General features: G+C 41.2%; 1 protein-coding gene across 1 annotated transcript in view; it reads left to right on the top strand.

Annotated features, from left to right (window-relative positions):
- DNAH11 (dynein axonemal heavy chain 11) overlaps positions 1–23,137 on the top strand; it is a 316,619-nt gene that overhangs the window by 202,195 nt on the left and 91,287 nt on the right. Inside the window, 6 exon segments of the mRNA XM_072783813.1 lie at positions 1,922–2,155; positions 6,515–6,661; positions 12,531–12,644; positions 15,171–15,314; positions 15,936–16,118; positions 18,394–18,495. Coding sequence (XP_072639914.1) covers positions 1,922–2,155; positions 6,515–6,661; positions 12,531–12,644; positions 15,171–15,314; positions 15,936–16,118; positions 18,394–18,495 — 924 coding nt within the window.

Genomic DNA, 23,137 nt, shown 5'->3' with positions numbered 1-23,137 from the left:
CCTCTCTGCACTTACCCCCCTCTCCCCCCCAAAAAAGAAAACTGGAGATAAATGAATGGCGGAATAAATAATTTATGCTAATGAAATTACTGCAATTAGTAGTTCTACAATGACCCTTTTAAAAGCCACAGCTGTTAATGTCAGGAAGTGCTGTCACTACTGACCTTATCATAAGAGAAAGTGACAAATTGAGAATGCAGGGAAGACCAGTCATCAAAGAGGTCTGTTCTGGAACGATTAGAGTTTTCTGAAAAACAGTGTGAATTACAACCAGCTGCTCCCTGGCTCTGCAAGTCTCCCATGCTGTGCCATTTTGTTAAGCCCGATAACAATAGTTATTTTGCCCCATTGAGACAAGTTGTCTCGGGCCACTTCCAGCTCTACCGGAAACCACTTCTTCCATCGCAGATTTACAAATGAAACTGTTGTTGGAGAGAGCTTTTCAGGGCAGCCTAGGAGCCTCCTCATAAGGATCATGGTTGGGCAGAGGCCAGGTCCTCCCCTACCAACCCGACCCCACATGAGGAGGTCCTACTTGGCCAGAGAAGTATTTATCTTGTAGAAAGACATGTGCTCACTTTTCATTCATTAAAACAAGACAGGACAGGAATGAATTTCTATCCATGTTCATATTGCAGCTCTTTTAAAAATCTTTTTATTAAGTCTTTTAAAAATCCCTCAGGGGATCTCACTTGTATGGAGTTATGGAACTTCCTTATAAGTTGGGATTCTGAATCCACTACTGGGTAACAGACACATATCTCAGATCTAGAGAATAAGGAATATTCAGGATTTGCCTCATTCTGTATTTACTTTTGCTTTAAAAGAAAACATTAGTTACTAGTGAGGTGGATTTTTGATATGCAGGGTCATCCTATATATACAAATTTGAAACCTACTCACGGATTTTTCATGAGGTTGGAAAGCGAAGTGTTTAGACGTCGCTTGGAAGCAGTTGTTTTTCACCAACAAGAATTGGCCTGTCTCTTCTCACACCCTGGTTGTAATATTAATGGTGCAGGTTTGAAACGTTCAACTGCATCACTAGCCACTTGTGTGCAATTTTCCCAAAGATGTCTGAACGTTATTGACAACACTTTGGTAAATTATGTGTGACTTTCCTAAGAGTTGGTGTAGCTCATTTAATTCATATTAATTGATTTTTAGGCTTCCCTTGATTAATTGAACCTGGTTCATCTTGTACAGAATGCAATAAATAATCATTAAAATGAGGGAGATGTGACTCCACAAATTAAAAAGTTAACTACTTCAGAAGTCATAGAGGACAAAATAGAAAGAATGGTATAGTGGGGGGTTCTCTAGTAAATCTTATAAGGGAGGTTACTCATTTTTTTTTTGTTTTCTGTTGGTTTTTTTTTTCCAAATGAGAATAGAAATGATATTTTTCTCTCAGAAGCCATGACTTTCATACTTTACAGTCCTGTTAGTTTTTTTTTTAAATCCTGTTCATTTTCACATGGGTTCTTGTAAAACTGTATTTCTCACTTTCAGCTTTGTGTGTATGTGTGACTGCTATAGTTTAGTTTGGAGGCACACCACAAATACTTTCAGAATACTGTGTCTCAATCTCTCCATTTTTTTTCTTTCACACACTTGATAGATAAAAATCAAGTTGTGAAAAGCTTTGTTTGTGTTATATGTTGGCTTTTGGGTTTGGTATGTGGAGCGCATAAAAATCCTTTGCCCTACTTGGCAAAGCTGAATGCTTTATTGTTACCTCTCTAATCCTGTGGATATCTCTTAAACACTAATAAGTAACTCTTCCCAGATCCTCCTGTAATTTGTTCTGGCTTTTAGGGAAAAAAATACGGCATAATTTTGCTGATTATTCTTTTTTTTAATTATATTTTTATTTTAACTTGAGAGAATTTCATATGAATTACCATGTTTATGTTTGCAGCCACTGGACAAGGATTCTATTAGCCTCTTTATGGCCCACGTTCATACTAGCGTGAATGAAATGAGTACCAGGTATTACCAGAATGAGAGAAGACACAACTATACCACCCCAAAGAGTTTTCTAGAACAAATATCACTGTTTAAGAATCTGTTGAAGAAGAAACAAAAAGAGGTATCCCAGAAGAAAGAGCACCTGGTAAATGGCATCCAAAAGCTAAAAACCACAGCCTCTCAGGTATGATCAGGATGTGTTACTACTGAGTGAAATGTATGCTTTTAAGATTAAGAAATATGTAGTAGTTACTTCTGAGGCAGCATTTCAACCCATGTTAGCATTTCAAATGCTAAAATTCACAGTTTAATAACACCACAAAAAAAAAAAAAACTAACAAAAACCACTCTTTGTGCTTTCTTAAGTCTAGAAAAGGAATGGCCGATTCCTCTCTCATGCTGGTTTGGAGAGAGCCTTTCACTGTTGGCCTGGCTTAATGCAAAGCAGTGTACAAGTGTTGAAGGAGGAGGCATAGCTCACTCCCATCTTCTGTCTGCCTGCTTTAATGTCCTGCATTTCCTTTTAGGAATTTTTTTTTTAAGATTTTATTTATTTATTCATGAGAGACACAGAGAGAAAGAGAGGCAGAGACACAGGCAGAGGGAGAAGCAGGCTCCATGCAGGGAGCCCGACGTGGGACTCGATCCCGGGTCTCTGGGATTAGGCCCCGGGCTGAAGGCGGCGCTAAACCGCTGAGCCACCCGGGCTGCCCCCTGTTAGGAATTTTGTCACACAATAATGGAAGTAGGATCCCTTTTGGTCTCAGATTCTCAACCCCCCAGTGATGGCATTATTTCCTGTCTGATGACATGACATGGTTTACTCTGCTTGAGGTCCCGAAGTATAGCTGTTTTCTCCAACCTTTATGTCTCATCTGCTTTTGGCCATCATCTCTCTAGAACAAAGGGTCTGGGGTAGTCTTTGTGTCAGTCATAAGACCCCTGCTACCTTGAAGGATAGTACCCTTAACCTTCAGAAGTAAATCGGAAGAAAATTAGAATGTTCCCAATGTTAACCATGTGTAGGTCTCTACATATACCATTTAATTTTTTTGGTAAAAACTAAACATTTTTATGAAGTAGGTGTTGCTTGCTACTATCACTTTTTAGATCCGACTTGCAAAGTTAAAAGCCACAGAACCTGTGAGGTTGGAGGTTGAGCCCAGATGTGTCTTACTCTAAAGCTGTTGCCCATAGCCCCATGCTGCCTCTCTGTGACTAGGGGAGGAAAAAATTAGAATAAGCAAATATGGAGATTTTGGAGACTGGCTCAGCTTGCTGCACGCCATCTGGACTCAAGTTGGGGAGAGAAAAATTCTCAATGGTGGTCCCTTCAAGACCAGGAATTCCAGAGGGCTCCTTCAGAGTATTGCCATCAGGTCATACTCCTATGCTTTTCAAGAGATTGGGCCAGTTTTCTCCCCAGGCGTGCTGTGTGGCCTGTCTGTGCCCAGGCTAGAAATAAGCACACGGTGGTACCTTACACTCTGAAGGCCTATCTGGTCACGTCCTCCACTCATTCTGTAGACCACAGCACCTCCTGCACCCATCATTTCGAAAACCAGGACTGGCTCTTGGTGAAACTGATCTGTGCTGAATAAAAATTTTTCTTTTTACTGTGTGTGTACTTGTTACCTTACTCTTACTCTCTGCCACCTTTCTCTTTCCTTTTTCTTCTCTGTACAATCTCTCCAGTTCCATCTCCCTTAAATCAAGATTCTTTTTCCTAGTGAAGACTTTCCTCAGAGTCCTGTTGAGCTAGAAGACAATTTGTGCAGGAGATCTGTTTCCCAGAGCATCAGTGTACCTTTGAATCATGTCCCCAACTCAACATGTTGACTTGATAGCACCAGCTAAACTGAACTGTCATACCTAGGTGGCTCAGTGATTGAGTGTCTGCCTTTGGCTCAAGTTGTGATCCTGGGGTCCTGGGATTGAGTCCTGCATCAGGCTCCCTGTGGGGAGTTTGCTTCTCCCTCTGTCTATGTCTCTGCCTCTCTCTCTCTCTCTCTCTCTCGAATAAACAAACAAACAAACTGAACTGTCATAACTGATGGGACAGCCCTTGGCAAGGGAAAAAATACCCTGTGGTACACTTAGAGTTCCTTTCCCAAATAACAGAGCTAAGAGTATAAAAACAGAGTACGCATCTATGGTGGCAGCCTCTCAGCCATAGGGAAAAAGACAAGGTGTTGGAGAGGAAGAAAGAAAGGAACTGGCTATTTTTGGTGTCTGCCAAGTTCAGGGTTGCTTGGGTCTCCTTATTTCCCCTTGGCTAGAAGTACAGGCAGAAAGTCTAAGAAGAAGATACATGAAGTCTTAATTGAAAGACTACTGACGATTTCTTGTCATTAGGTAATTGTGCATATAATGCTCATAATATCAGAGGAGTGATTGGAATATTTAATATCTCCCTAAGAGTTTTAAATTTTTCTGCTTATTATGGAAAGGAAGCATAGTTACTTATGTGGGCAATGGGAAAGCCTTATAGTGTAGGATCAGGTTGTGTGTGGAACAGAATGCCATCATACTGGAGCGTGTGTCCTCTACAGATCTGCCGTAAGTAATTCCACTGAGATGAATATCCATGCCATTTGAAATATGTGTCTAAACTTCAGCCCTGTTTATTCATTTCAATAAAGCCATAAATTCCTCTTAGAGCCACATATCCCCTCTCTAGATATGAGCTTAGGTCATCATAGATAGCCTAGCGACCTTTCTCCATAGATAACTTCACTTCCAGGGCTTGAGTCACTAGATACTTCAAACCTAACAGCTCCCTTAGACACTGAAATCAGGGCTTATAATAACAGTTTGTTCAGAGGCTCTTGGTTGATTCTTTTGGTTACAGCCTAACACAGGTCTAGTGTCACATGGCTAAAAAGAATAGATAAGCTATTGTCACTGTACCTCGAGTTCTTAGGTTAAAAAATCAGTCTTAGGTTAAAATATAATAAATAGTACAGGTAGCAGTAATAGTAATTGTGCCATTTAGGCAAAGTGCAAGTAGACTGTGTTGAGGTGGAGGTGACAAGAGTCCTTGGGACAGTAGTGAGATATTGTCACAGGAGATGAAACCACCGAAGTGCCTTTGGCAATTGAGTCAACATACGTGATTGATTGTTCTCTGATTCTATGATTTGTTTATTTTTTTAAAAGATTTTATTTATTTATTCATGATAGAGAGGGGGGGGGTGGTAGAGACACAGGCAGAGGGAGAAGCAGGCTCCATGCAGGGAGCCCAATGCGGGATTTGATTCTGGGACTCCAGGATCGCGCCCCTGGCCAAAGGCAGGCGCCAAACCGCTGAGCCACCCAGGGATCCCCTATGATTTGTTTAAACATAATAACCTACTTCTGGAAAAGAAATGGAATAAAGAGTTAATTATCATGGTATATAAAGCTGCCTTCGTGTGTCTCTAGAGCCGAGACATGTTTGTTTTCCAGCACCGTACATCTGATTTTCTTTACGTGATTCTCAAACCTAGGAACCTACTAGTACTTCGGAACCTCATGAACTCCCAACTAAGTGAGCAGAACTGTTCTATAGAGCAGATGAATTTGTTGATGCCTCAGGAAGAGCTGAATTCCTCAAGAGCTGAGTGAGCCTGTTTAGTTGGGGAGCCGAAGGGAGGAATACCATCCAGAATACTCCCTGGCTTTGGCCACACCCCTACCCATCCCCACAAGGCACCCGTGGTTTGCCTTTGTGTAGTAGATATTAGGCTGAAGGTTGTATGAGGTGGAAGGCACTAAGTAAGAGGACCATTTCTTATTTTGTGGGAAGAGCTAAGACTTGTGTGGGGGGCATTTCCATCAAAGTAACAGGTTGAATAAACAGATAAAACCAACAGCCAGAGCATGCTGATGGCTTCAACTTTAGTGATGTTCTGGTGGAGCCATAGTCCCTCCGGCTTGCCACCAAGCAAGGCCTACTTCTTCCAGCTTATCTTTACAAGCAAGTCTTCCTGTGGCTTCTGCTGTCTTGAGTCTGAGCTTCACAGGATCAGAAAAACCAGGGCTATGAGTGATGTATGTTCAGGTGTCATGTCCTCGGGTGGGGATGGCTGTTGGCACTTCCCTGACCTCACAGACTTTTGGAGAAGATAAATGTCTAGTTAGTGTGGACATAAATTACAGTTTTCAGAAAACCACTGGAAAATATTACCTTTTTTTAAAAAAGATTTTATTCATTTATTCATGAGACACAGGCAGGGAGAGAAGCAGGCTCCCCACGGGGAGCCTGATGCAGGACTCGATCCCAGGACCTCGGGATCACATCCTGAGCCAAAGGCAGACGTTCAACCACTGAGCCACCAAGGCGCCCCTGGAAAACATTATTTTTTGCTCCTGTATTGGTGGGGGAGGGGGGAGAGGATGGGGTTATATTTTGGCACATGGGACTAAAGTCAGAACAGGGTAGAAAGGGATTAAAAACTGCAGACTGATAGGGATCTGTGAGCTCATTTCACAAAAAAGAAGCTATATCTGGTATTTGTTGTTACAGATGGAAGTTACTTCCACACACTGACTTTTCCTTCAGGTGGGAGATCTGAAAGCCAGACTTGCCTCTCAAGAAGCTGAGCTGCAACTGAGAAATCACGATGCCGAAGCTCTGATCACGAAGATTGGGCTCCAGACGGAGAAAGTGAGCCGGGAAAAGGCCATTGCCGATGCTGAGGAGCGAAAGGTCAGGCTAATTCCACCATTTAGAGTGCTGAGCTATATTTAGCACAAAATAAACCTTTGTAGGTGAACAATTTTGAACAACTTCCTCTCCAGGGAGCATAAAATCTAAAGAATTATTATAGTTACACATGTAACAGCATTTCACACCATGATTACCACTTGACCTTTCTTTACATTATGCATTTTCCCACCCTTTTAGCTCTTTTAATGATATGAAAGAACAATAAATACTGAGCTCATTCAAGCATATAATGGATGTGGATCTTGAACATCAGGCCTATTTGTAATACAGTAAAGGTCATGAAGTCACCTCTGAGGTTTCTAAAGGTTTTCAGTTTTTAGGCAAATTGAACAACTCAATTGTTAACAAAGCCCATTCCATCACTTTGCAAGATGGTTTTTCAAATTTTTCATTTTAATAATACAACTCGAGTTTATTATTAAATCCTAAGCCAAATTTGTTCTTTTTGATTCGATTGAGGCCCTGGCATTTTGTATTACGTTTTACTGTTGGAAACAATTACTTTGAAGATTATATAGATTCTGCTTTCTTTGTACCTGGGTGACTGGCAATTCTGAAATAAATATAACTTCTTTGTCCTCTTCTTTTACCAGAAATTCAGCCACAAATTGAAGGTATTTCACTTTTAGGGATCTTACTTGTTTAAAAATTGAATATATTTATTTGAGATAAATTCTCTCATTTTAGACAAAAGATTATGATCAGGGCTTGGTTGATGAAAAATTATAAATTATGAACACATTTAATAGCTATTGAATCAGTAGCTTTTATGGCATTATTCTTAGGTTTTTATGATGCCAGAAATACTGGAGTTATTCCAATGGGGTTGCCATTCATAGACAACTGAGTTGTTTTTTTTCTTTTTTTCTAATAGATATTGAGCATCTTTACCTGTAGCTTCCACACCTAAAGAATTGAAATATACTTTGAAAATCAAGATGCTGAATGGTTTTTTTAAAAACTTGTTTTTATAGTTAAACTACTTTGGCATGGCCGATGGGCATATAATTCCTAATTCTAGTAATAACTGTCTCCATTGAGATTCCGATAATGATAAGATGGCCTTAAAAGTGTATTATGTTATGTTAACCAATTAGGTATCACATATGATGTGATTATCATAAGCCGTTTCCTCCCAAGAGATATTTTTCAAGCATTCACAAATAAGTGATGTTCTAGTAATTGTTCTATAACCTGTCTCTACAAATACCTTTTAGAGATCTTAAAATGCTCCAGAGGTGTTTTCACATTTTGCACATGAATTCCTAAGGCAAAATCATCCTTGCAAAGAAGGAAAAAATGTTGTAGCAAATGAGAACTCATCTGACTGGATATTTATGAAGTTCTTCAAACATGAAAAAGACAATTACTATTTTTTATATCTATACCAAAACATAAAAGTACTCTCACTTTACTTATTGTGATCAATTTAATTATCAATATCAAATACTAAGCAACTTTGTTTCCCTGGCACTAATCTAGGCTCTTGAGTGTATATGACACACAAGGCACCCTCATGTAGCTTACATTATAATGGGAAAGACTGGCAGGAGACAAGTAATGAGATATTTTGGATTAGTACTAAGATAAAAATCAAATCGAGGCAATGGTGGAATGGAAATAGTGTACTGAGTATATAGAGTCAAGAAGCTAATCAGTATCACGTACGTAGTGCAGCCCCAGTGGTGCAGCGGTTTAGCGCCACCTGCAGCCTGGGGTTTGATCCTGGAGACCCAGGATTGAGTCCCACTTCAGGCTCCCTGCATGGAGCCTGCTTCTCCCTCTGCCTGCGTCTCTGCTTCTCTCTCTCAATCTCTCTGAATGAATGAATAAATAAATAAATAAATAAATAAATAAATAAATAAATAAATAAATAAATTTTTTAAATTAAAAAATAAAAATTAAAAAAATATCATGTATGTACTATGAGTTCACATTTGTCATATATTCAGCAATGTACTAGACTTGATAGAGTTATTAAACAGGTATATGTGGACACTGTGATCCTATGAAATTGGGATCTCAAGCCTTAATACATGAGAGTTATTAAAAAGTACATTGTTATATTTAATATAACTAAGCAGATACTGACTGCCTTTCCATGCATCTTGACAACTCTTGTAGAGCAGCAGGTTGAAATTGTTCCTTCAGATTCATACAATAGTCACAAACCATTCAAACCACTGACATGATCAGCAGTGACTTCAAGCAACACAAATACCATGAAGCCTATGAAAATGAGTTTTTCCACCTTTGTTTGACTTACAGTTCCAGATTCTAGGGATCCTCTGAGCCCTTTCATGCTGCTTTCTTTGTTGAGTGTAATCCTCAAGAGTTAAAGTACCTTCCAAATAACAGGGCTAATATAATCTCTTCAAAGGTTGGACATCCTCCTTGATTTTGAATGGTCTTCAGTTTTTGTATGTGTTTCTTTTCTAAATGTGGGTATGGCTGGATTTTGAAGGACTGTCTAGGACTTATAGTCCGAAGGCAGATAAGAGCAGTGTTTTAGCTTGCGCGGGCTTCCAGAACAAAATACCACAGACTGCATGGTTTAAACAGCAGAAACTTACTTTCTCACAGTTCTGGAGGCCAGAAGTCCAAGATCAAGATGCTGACAGGTCTGGTTTCTCCCTCTCCCCTTGGAGAAGCCTCTCAAGGAGAGGCCTCTTTTCTGGCTTGCAAATGGCCACCTTCTTGCTGTGTCTTCATGTGGTCTTTTCTCTGTGCACACATCCCGAGTGTCCCTTGCTCTTGTCCAGATTTCCTCCTCTTAAAAGGATACCAGTTAGAGAGGATTAGGGCCCATTCCAACAGGCTCATTTTAACTTAAATACCTCTTTAAGGCCTGTCTCCAGGGGCACCTGGGTGGCTCAGTCAGTTGGACATCTGCCTTCGGCTCATGGCTCAGGTCATGATCTGAGGGTCCTGGGATCAAGCCCTGCATCAACCTCTTTGCTCAGTGGATAGACTGCTTCTCCCTCCTCTTCTGCCTGCCACTTGGCCTGCATGTGCTTTCTCTTCCTGTCAGATAGATAGATTAGATTAGACTAGACTAGACTAGACTAGACTAGACAAGATTAGATAGCAGGCCAACTGGCCTTTCTCCAAATACAGTCATATTCTGAAGTACTAAGCTTTGGGCTTCACCATATCAATTTTTGGGTCAACATGCTTCAGTTCATAATAAGCCATTAATGTTACTTTATTCTCTTAGTGTAAGCATCCCTAACTTTCATGAACCATTTTCAAAGAGATTTCGACAAGTAGAGAGCAGAAAAGTTCTGTGTACCCAAGAATGGGAATATCTCCAAAACTCTGCTTTAACAGCAGTCAAGAAAAAACACACATTCCAAGTGATCTATGGAGCTCTTTCCTTCTTCCCCATGGTGAACCTTGCTGACCACTACCCAGGAGCCATGGAGAAGAGGAAATTGAACACTGAGGCTTATCACTAAGATACACAGTATTTTCGCCACCGGAGTATCATTGCACCTGAAATACATAAATTATTGTGCCTTAGAATTTGAATAGACGGAAAGAGTTAAGCTTGAGTCCTCCACAGAACTTTGAGTGTCAGAACTGTGGTACTGGGCACAATCGCCACAGGAGCTGGCTCCTGTGGTAATGGTAACTGTGGCGTGTGACATGTGAACGAAAGTGCACAGAGAGTATTGGGAATGAGAAATAAGGTGACTAGCCTACCAGTACTTTTTTTCATTTTCATTTGTGGGTTTTTATTAATGTTCAAAATGGCTCTGGTTATAAAAATTGCCCAAAAGAATAATACTCCATGAACTATAAGGGAGTCAGAAGGAAAATAGCAACTTTCAGTCTCATTGAAATAGCACTGAAAAGAAATACTGCTCTAGTACTAAAACTCTGTGATCTTGAGACCAAACTAAAATGATGCTATTATAAATGGTAACAAACTGCATTTATAGACTGACTGTATCCTTATGGAAGATAAATAACCTTGAGGCATTAACTCATTTACTGACCTCTCCACTCCCTTTCATCCTCAGTGGTATTATCTAGCACACTGAAAATGTCCTATTCTTAGAGTTTTCATAGTACATTCTTGGCAGTTTTGAGGGCTGCGGTTTTGGAGTAGTTCTCAATAAGCATGCAGAGTTTTCTTATTTATGTTAACGGAAGCTGTGTGGGTGTTGGCAGGAGATCACATCTCTACTCTGAGCCAATTATGTTCCTAAAAGGTACAGTGACCAGAAAAATCATGGTTATTTGGAAGAATAGTAATTACTGCTAATAAAGCTGTACTAGACAACATAATTTTTTGTTGTAAGCCCTGTTCAATTTATGGTATAGTTAAACCTGTTCATTCCAAACACATCTGAAGAAATGCACTTTTGTTCTCATGTTATATCCCCTGGTCACTGTCCCTGAAAGACAAGACCCATGGTGATTGGATCCTGTGCCCGGTGCCACAGCTTTGAAACTCCAGTTTTTGCTGAGGATCAAAAATTTACTCTTCCTGACCATTTGAATTTTGTATGTGTGTTGGGAGAAAGAGGGGAATTAAAAAACCCAAAGCTTCCAAAGACTGTAGTGAGAGATGAAGAGGGACACTATATCATACTTAAAGGATCTATTCAACAAGAGGACTTAACAATCCTCAATATATATGCTCCGAATGTGGGAGCTGCCAAATATATAAATCAATTATTAACCAAAGTGAAGAAATACTTAGATAATAATACACTTATACTTGGTGACTTCAATCTAGCTCTTTCTATACTCGATAGGTCTTCTAAGCACAACATCTCCAAAGAAACGAGAGCTTTAAATGATACACTGGACCAGATGGATTTCACAGATATCTACAGAACTTTACATCCAAACTCAACTGAATACACATTCTCATTTGCTCTTCATTCAAGTTTACCAGCATGGCTTCCCTGTAGGCATAGATGTATGTTCGTATCAGAAGGCTGATGTAGCACCCTCTCTGGCATGTGAAGGCAGCCTCTGGACCCTCAGCTGTGGGGTGCACATCAGTGTGATCGTTGCATTGCCAAAGACAGAACTGGGCTATCCTATCTGTAGTTTCTTACCAGGTCCTTAGAGAAACCAATAATTAGTCTTTATAAAAATTATATCTGTTCTTAAGCATACACAGAAAGAACAATAGCTTCTAGTCAGTTGAATAAAAAGAGCTTCACATATATTCTTAAAGAATAGCCAACATGGCTTTTAGGCAAATGTAAACAAAAATTAGCTAGGGATTTCTAGCAAGCATATCTTCTATGTTACTGAACCAGCCTGGATTTCCACTTGTCCGGGACATTCTCCAAAAGAAAATTGAAGGGACGCCTGGGTGGCTCATTCAGTTGGTTAAGCATCTGCTTTTGGCTCTGGTCATGATCCCAGGGTCCTGGGATCAAGCCCTGCACTGGGCTCCCTTCTCAGCAGGGAGTCTGTCTCTCCCTCTCCATTTGCTTCTTGCTCAGCTCATGCTGTCTCACTTTCTGTCTCTCTCTCAAGTAAATAAAATCTTTAGGAAAAAAAATTGAAGAGCATAGGAATCTCTGTCTTGAATTCATTATTAGCAGCACCTTATAATTAAATTAGTCAAAGCTCTTCTTGGAGCACTTCAATATTTGAGTTCATTTGAGTTGGGGTTTATGACTGTATTTGTGCATATACAAAGCTTTGTGTGTACATGGTGCCTGAGAAAAATTGGTCTTTGGGATGGACTCCTCACCTGTTCACAATAGAGACAAATGAATTATTGAACAGTACATCTAAGTCAGCCTGCACACTTCAGTAACAATATCTAAGGGGATGATTTGTGTTTGTGGATTTGTGTGCTTTCTTCTCTGATTAGGTGACAGCCATTCAGACTGAAGTGTCCCAGAAACAGAGAGAGTGTGAGGTTGACGTACTCAAGGCTGAACCTGCGCTGGTGGCCGCAACAGCTGCTCTCAACACACTCAACAGGGTAAAGATGATTACCTGGCTCGTGGGAGTCCTCCAGATAATATTTAAAGATTATTAGAGTTTGAGTAACTGAACTCAGAATTCTGTGCAACCAAAGAGGTTTTCGAAAGGAAAATGAGTCCCGTAAAATATTGAAGTGGGAACAAACGTTTGAGGTCCTCCTTAATAGTGTGACTTCTTTCTCGTTTGGGAGTCTGTCCTACCACACCCTGACAAGCAATCTCCTCTTAAATACTTCCCATCCTGTGGGATTTATACTCTCATGAGAGGCAGTTTGATTGTTAGCAGCTGGATTTGGCCCAAATCCAGTTGTTCATATTATGTGTTGCTTTAAGAACTAAGTGCAGATTCTTTATTTCCTCTGGATATAAAAAGTGGCATTAATGAGAGGCCCTCATGAAAAGAACAATGTTCTAGGAACAAAGATACCTAGGTTGGGCCCACATCATTTTTCTTAGCTTCAGCTTATTAGCAAAACCTCATTGAGCATTCAGATTCCCCTAAGAGAAAATAATGTGTGATAGTCAGAAGAGTATTGTAAGGAAAAATGGAATTGTGGGCACTATTATTTTAGGAACCTGTAGCTAATTCTGTACTTGGGTTCCACTAGGCCTCTGGGAAGAATCTCAGGCAATTACCAGTCCTGAAGTTCTTAAGATTCAACCTCAAAGAGTAAAGGATGCAGACTTCAACTGCCCCTCAAAGAAATAATTCAACTCCTTTTTCAAAGTGTTTTGTTGGTGAGGGGTTTTTGTTGGAGAAAATAATTGACTATGAGCGAAGAGTTATCTACATGGGTATTTCTTATAGTACCAGGATAAAATTATAAACTTCATCATCTTATTATTTTTTTAAAGATTTATTTATTTTTAGAGAGAGCATGTGGAGGGAGTGGGGAGAGGGAGAGAATCCTGAGTCCAACTCGGAGCTCAGTCTCACAATCCTAAGATCATGATCTAAGCCAAAATCAAGATTTGGACACTTAACGACCAAACCACCTAGGTGCCCCAAAGCTGAAACCATGAAAAGAATATAAATATACCATGATAGAAGACTGACTCTATGCATTCAAGTATATTTAATGGCAAACTCTGCTGCCATTAAAATATTGTTGGATACTAATTAATGACATGAAAAAATGTCTGGGATCTATTAACTCAGTAAAGCAGATTAAAGACAAGATATACTATATGAATTTTTTTTGTAAGAACATGTTTGTGCATTAAAAAATTGGAGGGACTCCTGGGTGGCACAGTCGGTTGAACATCCAACTCTTGGTTTCAGCTCAGGTCATGAAAGCAAGCCCCTCAAGGTCTGCGCTTGGTGCAGAGTCTTCTCGGGTTTCTGTCTTCTTCTCCCTTTGCCCCTACCCACAATGCTCATGCATTCTCTCTCTCTCTCTCTCTCTCTCTCATAAATGAATGAATGAATGAATGAGTGAAAATCTTTTTAAAAATTGTAAAAAATAAAAGATAACAATAACTGATTATCTCTTACTAATGGAATTTTATATTTTTCTCTCAGCATTGGCATGTTTCTTTGTGCTTCTCTACGGTTACAACTTTTCCTCCAGATATATTATCTTTTGCCCAGACAAAATAAATTAATGTTACTTAAATATAAAGCTCAATATATTTACCAAAGATGAGGATATTTATGAACTATGCAAGAATCTTGGATAGCCAGCTCCCAGTTATCATTATCATATTTTTAAGTTTTGCCTTTGTCCTTATTTTTCCCATCCTTAAATTTCCAACTAAATAGGCAGTTTGTGGAAATGGAGAAGAATCAGACTGAACATTTGATAGGGTTTTATAAGCAAGAGTATATTAGCTCATGAGATGTCACAGAAAGTACTTAGTTTTGTAAATCTTAGATTATGAACTTGTGCATATACTGCTGATAATAATTCCTGCCACAAAGTATTTGCCTTTGTAGTTTATGCAGACATTAATACCATCTGTGGGTTAAATCAAGATTTTGTTTTTTTGTTCTTTTTTTTATTTTTTTTAAATCAAGATTTTGACAGGAGATTGGAGTTGCACAGAGAGTAGGTTCAGCCTATATGAGCACGTTCCCAGTTGAGAGTCATCATAGTGTAATAGAAGAGGTTTCTTGGGCAGAAGAACAAAACCAAGACACTCTGAACCAAGGGGGTGATGTTTCTGGGAGGGACTGGTTAAAATGCAGATATATTATGTAGGTAGGATAGAACCCGTAACACCTTAAAAAGTTTGTGTATTAAATTCCCTGCGCTCAGTCAGCAAGGTTCTGCAGGACTGGTAGATCAGATGAAGAATTTTCTGGAAACAAAAAAGACCAGTGCTGTTTCCAGAATATCAGAAAAGTGTCCAGGGTGAAAAGAACCCCCTGGGGCCCCAAGATGGAATCGCTGGGCAATGAACACTGCCAAACCAAAGACTGGTGGGACAAGGAGAGGGAAGAGGCCCCTGAAGACCAGCTTGATAACTTCATGGCCCTTCTCCAGACCTTTTCTGATCTTCACTGTGGCTGTGCTTTTCTTCAGGTCAATCTCACTGAGCTGAAAGCCTTTCCCAACCCTCCCAACGCCGTTACCAACGTTACTGCGGCCGTGATGGTGCTCCTGGCTCCCCGGGGCAGAGTGCCTAAAGACCGAAGTTGGAAAGCTGCTAAAATCTTCATGGGAAAGGTATCAGACGGCCTGGCAAGATGAAGATCCCAGCAGTTTCTCTTCCTAGTGCTCTGGCTGTACTTGACAGCAAAAGATGTTCACACCAAGGAGAATCATCTTTGCATTCGTTGAGTGTAATCTGCCGTGTGTTCTCTAAACGCACAATTTTTGTTTGCCAAGTTGGAGGTTAGCTTGGGGTTATAGCATGCCCAAGTCAACACTAGCAGCACTCAGAAGGTTGCTAATTATTTGCAAAATTATGAATGCAGCTAAGTGTAGGAGGGAGAAAATTACATGGATTTCTTATGCGGGAAAAAATGTTACTAATGCACAAGAAGGTGAGGCAGAGGGGCTTTTGGGTAGGTGTTTTTCCTTTTATTTTCTCTTTTTCTTCAAAATGTGAATGCCTCCTGTGCAGGGATTGAATATTTTACCCTGGGAGAGAAGAGATTTTTAAAGTGTCCATTGCTAATTCTCACTTCATACCATAAAGACTGAACAAGTCAAACAGTAGGATAAATGCCGCTTGCCAATTTTGCCTTTGTAATGTGAGTCCTAAAAGCTGGTTTTAACTTTTGATCTTGGAATTTTCTCTGCAGCCCGAATGGGTTCGTTGCAATCAGTCTTTTTGCTTTACAGGTTGATGACTTTTTGCAAGCGTTAATTAACTATGACAAAGAGCACATTCCAGAAAACTGTCTAAAAGTAGTAAATGAGCAGTATTTGAGAGACCCAGAGTTCAATCCAAGCCTGATTCGGACCAAATCCTTTGCAGCAGCTGGTCTGTGTGCGTGGGTCATCAACATCGTGAAGTTCTATCAGGTATCAGCCCTGCCCTGCGGGGTTCCAGCTGTTCCTTGCAAGGACCTTCAAGATACTAATTTCTATCAAGATACTAATTTCTATCCGGGCCAAAAAAAGTAACATTTGAGATGTTTGAAACTATCTTTCTTTTAAGGTAGAGTGATCAGCTACTGTAAATCAGAGAGCAGTTAATTTGGTTTGATTAGATAAAAACTTGCTGGTAGATTAATTATATTTCTTTATGTTAAAATATTAGTTTGGCGAGATCCCTGGGCAGCTTAGTCAGTTACGCATCTGCCTTCAGCTCGGGTCATAATCTCAGGGTCCTGGACTCGAGCCCTGTATCAGGCTCTCCGCTCAGCAGGGAGTCTACTTCTTCCTCTCCCTCTCCCTCTGTGCGTGCACGCGCGCTCTCTCTCTGTCTCTCAAATCAACAAAATATTTTTTAAATTTTTTTTAAACGGTTATTTTTTTTTTTAAAGATTTTATTTATTCATGATAGTCACAGAGAGAGAGAGGCAGAGACACAGGCAGAGGGAGAAGCAGGCTCCATGCACCGGGAGCCCGATGCGGGATTCGATCCCGGGTCTCCAGGATCACGCCCTGGGCCAAAGGCAGGCGCCAAACCGCTGCGCCACCCAGGGATCCCTTAAATTTTTTAAAAATAAAAAAATATTAATTTTGCATTGACTTGAACCAACTGCAGGTCTCAATTCATGTTTCACCTTAGTCCCTGCTCTCAATGCAGAAATGAACACCATGTATTGTAGACTTAATGAGATAAGGAAATAGCCCTGCCCCCACTTTTTTTTGCTTTAGTATTTTGATGACAAATACACTTTTGACCGTATTATGGTCTAATCTAAAGTTTGTATTTTCAGGCAGCATAGAGAGATTATCATTTCATTTAGTCATTCATTTATCAGGCACTTACCATGTGCCACCTGTGTTGTCAACACTTCGCAGATCACTGGATGTAAAAAAGGAACAGTGTGTGGCCCTTAACTCTGAAGAACCATCTCTCTCTCTCTCTCTCTCTCTCTCTCTTTTGAAGGTTATATGTCACATTCAAAAATAGAATTACTGGGCAGCCCGGGTGGCTCAGTGGTTTAGCACCACCTTCAGCCCAGGGCATGATCCTGGAGACCCAGGATTGAGTCCCACGTCGGGCTCCCTGCATGGAGCCTGCTTCTCCCTCTGCCTATGTCTCTGCCTCTCTCTCTCTCTCTCTCTCTCTGTTCTCATGAATAAATAAATAAAATCTTTTTAAAAAATATAATTACTGAGGAAATACCAAGTATAGCCAGTGGCATTCCCAAAGTGATTTTCATGAAACCAGGCTCTAGCCTTTGTAATTGTGGCCCCACAGGAATGGGACCCTACTGATCTATCTGGTTAGTGGAAGCCTGGATAGAGTAAGCATTTGGACAGATTGTAGTCAACATGTGGCTTTTCTTCATGAGAAAATGTAAAAAAAGAAAAAAGAAAAGAAAATATGTGACTCCTGTGCACTCTTTGCACCATAGGTGGAAAGATGGGCATGCAGCTAGATTATGACTCTGTTCTGTGTCGTTTTGCTGTAAAAGAGATAAGAGAAATTAGTTTCCTTCCTCTCTTTCCAACAGGAAAAAAGTGGGACCCTAAAACTCCCAAACCACCTGTCCAAATAATACTCTGAAGGTTGGCAGGAACTTAGAAGGTGAAAGCTTGGTTAATACTGTGAGGCTATCTCCTACGGTCCTTTCTAGGTTCAGAGGATTTCTTCACACTTATTTACCACTTTAAAATCAAGACTCTGGGGAGTGGGAGTGAATGGGTGACGGGCACTGGGGGTTATTCTGTATGTTAGTAAATTGAACACCAATAAAAAATAAATTTAAAAAAATAAAAAATAAAAAAAATAAAAAAATAAAATCAAGACTCAGTCCCAACTAGAGCTCTTCTAGTTCTTCCCCACGGCAATTTCTAATGATAGGAAGATTATCTCCAAATTTTAGGACAGACTTCCTGTAGCATCTTAATATTGTTTCACGTACATAGCACTTTATGCAAGGATTTATAACTCTCATTTCCAGAATAAATGATCCAGACATGGAAAACCAGGCTGAACTTGGAAGGCTGTATAGATTTTGGCCCTGCCATTGGGTAGTGTCATTGCTAAGAAATAAAACCCCAATTGGTAGATGAAATAGAAATTTTAATGACAAAGCTCCTCTCAGATGTAGGATTGAATGATTGTGTGTCCTCTTTGTCTCTTACTACCCCATGAGTTAAACCCCATGTGGATTTTCAGGTCTACTGTGACGTCGAGCCCAAACGGCAAGCATTAGCCCAAGCCAACTTTGAATTGGCGGCAGCTACTGAAAAACTTGAGGCTATCAGGAAAAAGCTTGGGGTGAGTGCAAAAGGTAACACTAACAAAGTTCCCTAGAGCTAGTGCCTCCCCCCCTTAGATACGGTCACATCTGAGTCCAAGCAAGCAGAAAGGAGCTTGAGCTTTCATCAGTAGATTCATCTACACACTCGTCTAATAGATAGTTCTTGTCTGCTGTATGCTAGACACTGACCTGAAAGAGTAGAAACTTTCATGCTTTCTGCACTTAAAAATCCTTCCTGGTCTGGTAGTAGAAGGAGGAGGATAGCACATGGTGATGAAAGGCGATGTTTCTGGAGCCCAGCGGCCTAGATTGTAATCCTGGCTCCATTATGTACTATTGCACGCCGTGTGAGTTAGCTCACCTCTCCAAGCCTCTGTTTTCTCATGTGTGCAATGGACTTTATAATAGCTTGCATTTCTTAGGTAGAATTATAAGGATTGAATGAGAGTCATTCATTTAAGGATTTAGCATGGCATTGGGCACATAGTAAGTGCCTACAGAATGTTAACTACAAATATTGTCATTGCCATTATTTTTACAAGTACACATCCAGTCATCCCAGCCCAGTGTCGTAAGTACATATATGACTATATATAGATGGTGACCGGAGTACCAAAAAAATAGTCTTCCCGGGGAATTAGAGAAAGTTTCAGAAGGAAGCTATGCTTGATATGGGCTTCAAAAGTTTCCTAGGAATCACCAGGGTTACTGGGAAAGGTATTCCTTGCAAAGAATAAAGAAGGAGGAAGCAGTTGGTGCACTTGAGGGAACTCAAGAGGCCAGAGCCCTAAGTAAGACAGGCATTCAGGGAAAGGTCAGGAGTAGCACAGAGTGAGGACGATTGAACTTGCAGAGGTGAGCAAAGGCCGCCTTTGCCTTTCATGCTACAGAATTTAAATTTTATCTGATGAGTGATAACTTAAAACTTTGAAAGATTTCAAAAAGGTTAATGGTGTGATCAAACTGACTTTTAAACAACTGCGTAGAGGCAGGAGGGAGGGAAGTGTCCAGATGCAGACGCACAAGTTAGAGACACTGTAGTGGGTCCTTCTAGGGCCTCCACCAGGGCAGGAGCAGCCGTGATGGAGAGAGTGAAATACATGCCCGACTGGTGGGTTGCACATGGAGGAGGAAGCAGGAAGCAGAAGAGGAGTGTTGAACTTTAGGTGCTTGGCAAGGAGGAGTACAATCAGGGTGATGAGACTGTAAAACTCTGGCCACTTTAGGGAGCCCATGGGAGATTCAGTTTTATTTCTGTAACATAGTGATAATAGCAGCTACTTTTCAAGGCGGGCGTTTGTGATCCATGGCCACCCAGAATCCAGGCTACCTTCTCTGGGTGATAACGGCCTGATGTGTCTGGGGGAAATGATCCCTCCTCACTGGATGCACCCTGGTGATGCTTTTTTCAGAGAACACTCTTCCCTTCTCCAGCTGAAGGCTGGCTATATGATCTACACTTTGCCAGTTTTCACTCCAGCCTCTAAAATTTGAACCATGAGCACAAAAAAAGACTGTGGTCAGAGTCCATGCATTCTAGAGATAGGGTCCAGTTGGAGGAGTTCCTGTTCCTGACTCTCAGGAGCTCCTGGGTGCCTATTGTGTGGTTCTCTGCCTTTTCTCTCCCTCCTAATAGCCTCTCTTCCATTTCCTTCCAGTAAATTCCCTACAGCTTAAACTAGCTGGGGGTGGTGTCTGTGACCCCCTCATCTATGAACCGTGATGCACAGAGATGCTGTTCTGTGTGCAGTACATAGTCAGTGCTTCATAAATGTTAGGGAGAGTTTCCACTCTTCCTATAGAAAACCCGTATGTTAGGTGTTCAGCTGTCAAGAGCTGGAGTTTGAGAGGCAGGCCTGGCTCAGGAATGTAGATTTGAGAGTTCCTAGGTGGGTCAGTCGTTGAGCATCTGCCTTTGACTCAGATCATGATCCCGGTGTCCTGGAATCAAGTCCTGCATCGGGCTCCCTGCATGGAGCCTGCTTCTCCTCCCTCTGCCTATATATCTGCCTCTTTCTCTGAGTCTGTCATGAATAAATAGGTAAAATCTTAAAAAAAAAGAATATAAATTTAAGAATGTAGGGAGGTTGTCCAGAGGGAGTGTGAAGAATAAGGAGCATCAGGAGCTTAGGGCAGACCTCACCATGTTCTGAGGGCGTTCCTGCCACAAAGCGAATCCTGTCCTGGGGCCCTTAGCTGGTAACCTGGAGGCCATGAGGGTCAGGGAATCTGGTGCTCAGAGTAGCCAGGCAGCTGATAAGCTCAGCTTCTTACAGAATGGGGCCTGAATTAGGCCTGCAGATGTCTTTAATAAGGCCACTACTTATTAAATTGCCCCCCCTCAAAAAATGTGTGTGGGGGTTACTTCCTAATAGAGAGGACCTCCCAGATTGAAGGGCAGGTTTTCTTTTTTTTCTTTTTTTTTCTTTTTTTCTTTTTTTGAAGGGCAGGTTTTCAAAAGAAGAGAGAGATCATCTTTCCAGGGCAGAGCCCAAGGTATTGACCTTTGAATATACAAGGAAGGGATTAAATTGGGCTCTCATCTTACTATTCAATAATTAAAAGATGTCTTCTCTCTGATAGCTATTCTGATAAGATGGTTAATAACCCCAAAAGTTTTCTTAAGATGTGGACAATTTCAGCACCTCTCCCATTAAGTCACACCTCCCTCTCTATGCAGACTGCTTCCTCTCCTGGACTTCCTGTCGCCCCCTCACCCATGTGACTTGCCCATCCTCTCCTTTCTGTGCAGTTCACACACATTTCCTATTACAGCACCATATATATCGTTCAATAAATACCTGGTGACTATTAAAAGAAAAACAAGTCCACAACTGCTGTTTTAGACAAATTTAGGATAGACATACTAGTTTTATAAAAATAATCTTCATTGGTCAAAACTCGGTCAAACTTTTTCAAAAAAGTTGTCATCTATTGTGAATAGCTTCATGGAAATTGTAAGCAATTTAATGTTACTGGAAGAAGGGATGAGGGTGCCAGCCTCACATGTGATCCCAAACATAAGACTTTGTGCAGTTGCAGGATTAGTAATTCTTTGGACACAGCCTGCAACTAGCTGAATAGAATTGTTCGTGTCAGTTGTTTTCAGAGACCCGCGGTACAAGCAGAGGCTCACATATCAATAAGCCTCCGAGCTAAGTTTGCAGACACAGAGAAAAGAAGACAGAGTAATAATTGAAATGTCTTGATGAAGAATGGGTCCCCTCGATCCCCCTACCACAAATGGATTTCCAAAGAGTAGTTACTAATGCAACAGAGTCTCTGTGGTCCCCACCAAGGTTCAATTCTATGTGAAGATGCCATGGCTGGTCATGGCAAGGACAAAGTATCTCTGCATAGCTTCTCTCTGTTGGTACCCAAGTGAAATTACAAGTTTTGCTAGCTTTGCCTTCGTTTCCTGCAGCCTCTGACTTTTCCTTCCTCCCAATTTTACATCTCCTGTTGCTTGCTTGCCTCACAAAGTAGGGATGTGTTGATACCAGCATCTATGCTGTGATAGCAGTTCCTTTATACCAGTGTTGGTCTGTATGCATTTGTTCCCTTTACTTGTTAGCTTAAGCCTAAAAGATGGCCTTTACTTGAAGGTTGAGAGAAAAAAAATACTGAATTAGAGTGAACAAAAGGCTGCAGAGTCTCTCAAACATACAGGACCCAAAGATGGCCATAAAGAAAATCTGAAGTCATTCTCGTCAGGTCCCTGGTTCACAAAGTGGCAGCATCAGCATCACCTGGTGACTCATTAGAAGTACAGATTCTCAGACCCAATCCCAGACCTGCTGATTGAGAAACTGTGGTGGGGGAGCCTTGGAGTCTGGGTTTTATCAGGCCTCTTAGGTGGTTCTGATGCATGCTCAAGTTTGCAAGGCACTGATTTTAGGGTAGCTGACGGGCTGGATCCCTTGGGCTGAGTCCCTCCCTTCTCACTATATTTACTTCTAGAACCCGAGAGGCCAGGGCCTGTCGAGACCTGTGAAGGAACCAAGATCGGAACCTACTTGCAAGCTAACAAGTTAGCCTGCCACAGTTTCGTGGAGGTGGCAGAAGACCTGACACCTGGGGGTCAGGGACCAGGGGCCTCTGTGATGCACAGCCAGCAGCATGGACGCTGTGCGTCGGTTCTCTGGTCCCCAGTCCCTGTGAGCCTAACACACGGGGGACAAGCTGACATTGTACACCCAGTGGGTTAGTGTCAGAGCTGAGAAATGGCAAGCTCAGGGCCCCCCAGTATAAAGAGCCCTGCAACTAAACCTGCTCAACTTTTGCCCTGGAAAGAAACCTATCTTTATTCATCTTCCCAGGAGACAGTTCTGTCTGGCACCGAGAGAAGCACTGCCTCTGTCTTCTGAGCCTCTTTGCTACGCAGGTATCTTAGGAAAGAGTCCAGAACAAAAGCTGCCAGTGCTTCCACACAAGAGGCCTAGAAACAAATGCAAGAGACTGTGGTCTCCCAACATCCAGCTCCCCTTGCCAACTTCATGAAGGGAATGGATATAAATCATTTTATCCCTTAGTTCTGTGTGTATGTAGGTCAGCCCTATGAATTGGGTAACATTATTTCCATTTCTCAGATGATGAAGCTGAGGCACGGAGAGGTTAAGTAACCAGTCTGCCATGGCTGCTGCTTAGCTGGTAGCAGAA

Source organism: Canis lupus, chromosome 18, assembly GCF_048164855.1.
Source record: "Canis lupus baileyi chromosome 18, mCanLup2.hap1, whole genome shotgun sequence".
Classification (NCBI taxonomy): Eukaryota; Metazoa; Chordata; class Mammalia; order Carnivora; family Canidae; genus Canis; species Canis lupus.
The sequence above is the reverse complement of the archived record's forward strand: the minus strand, read 5'-3'. Positions and strand labels throughout refer to the sequence as shown.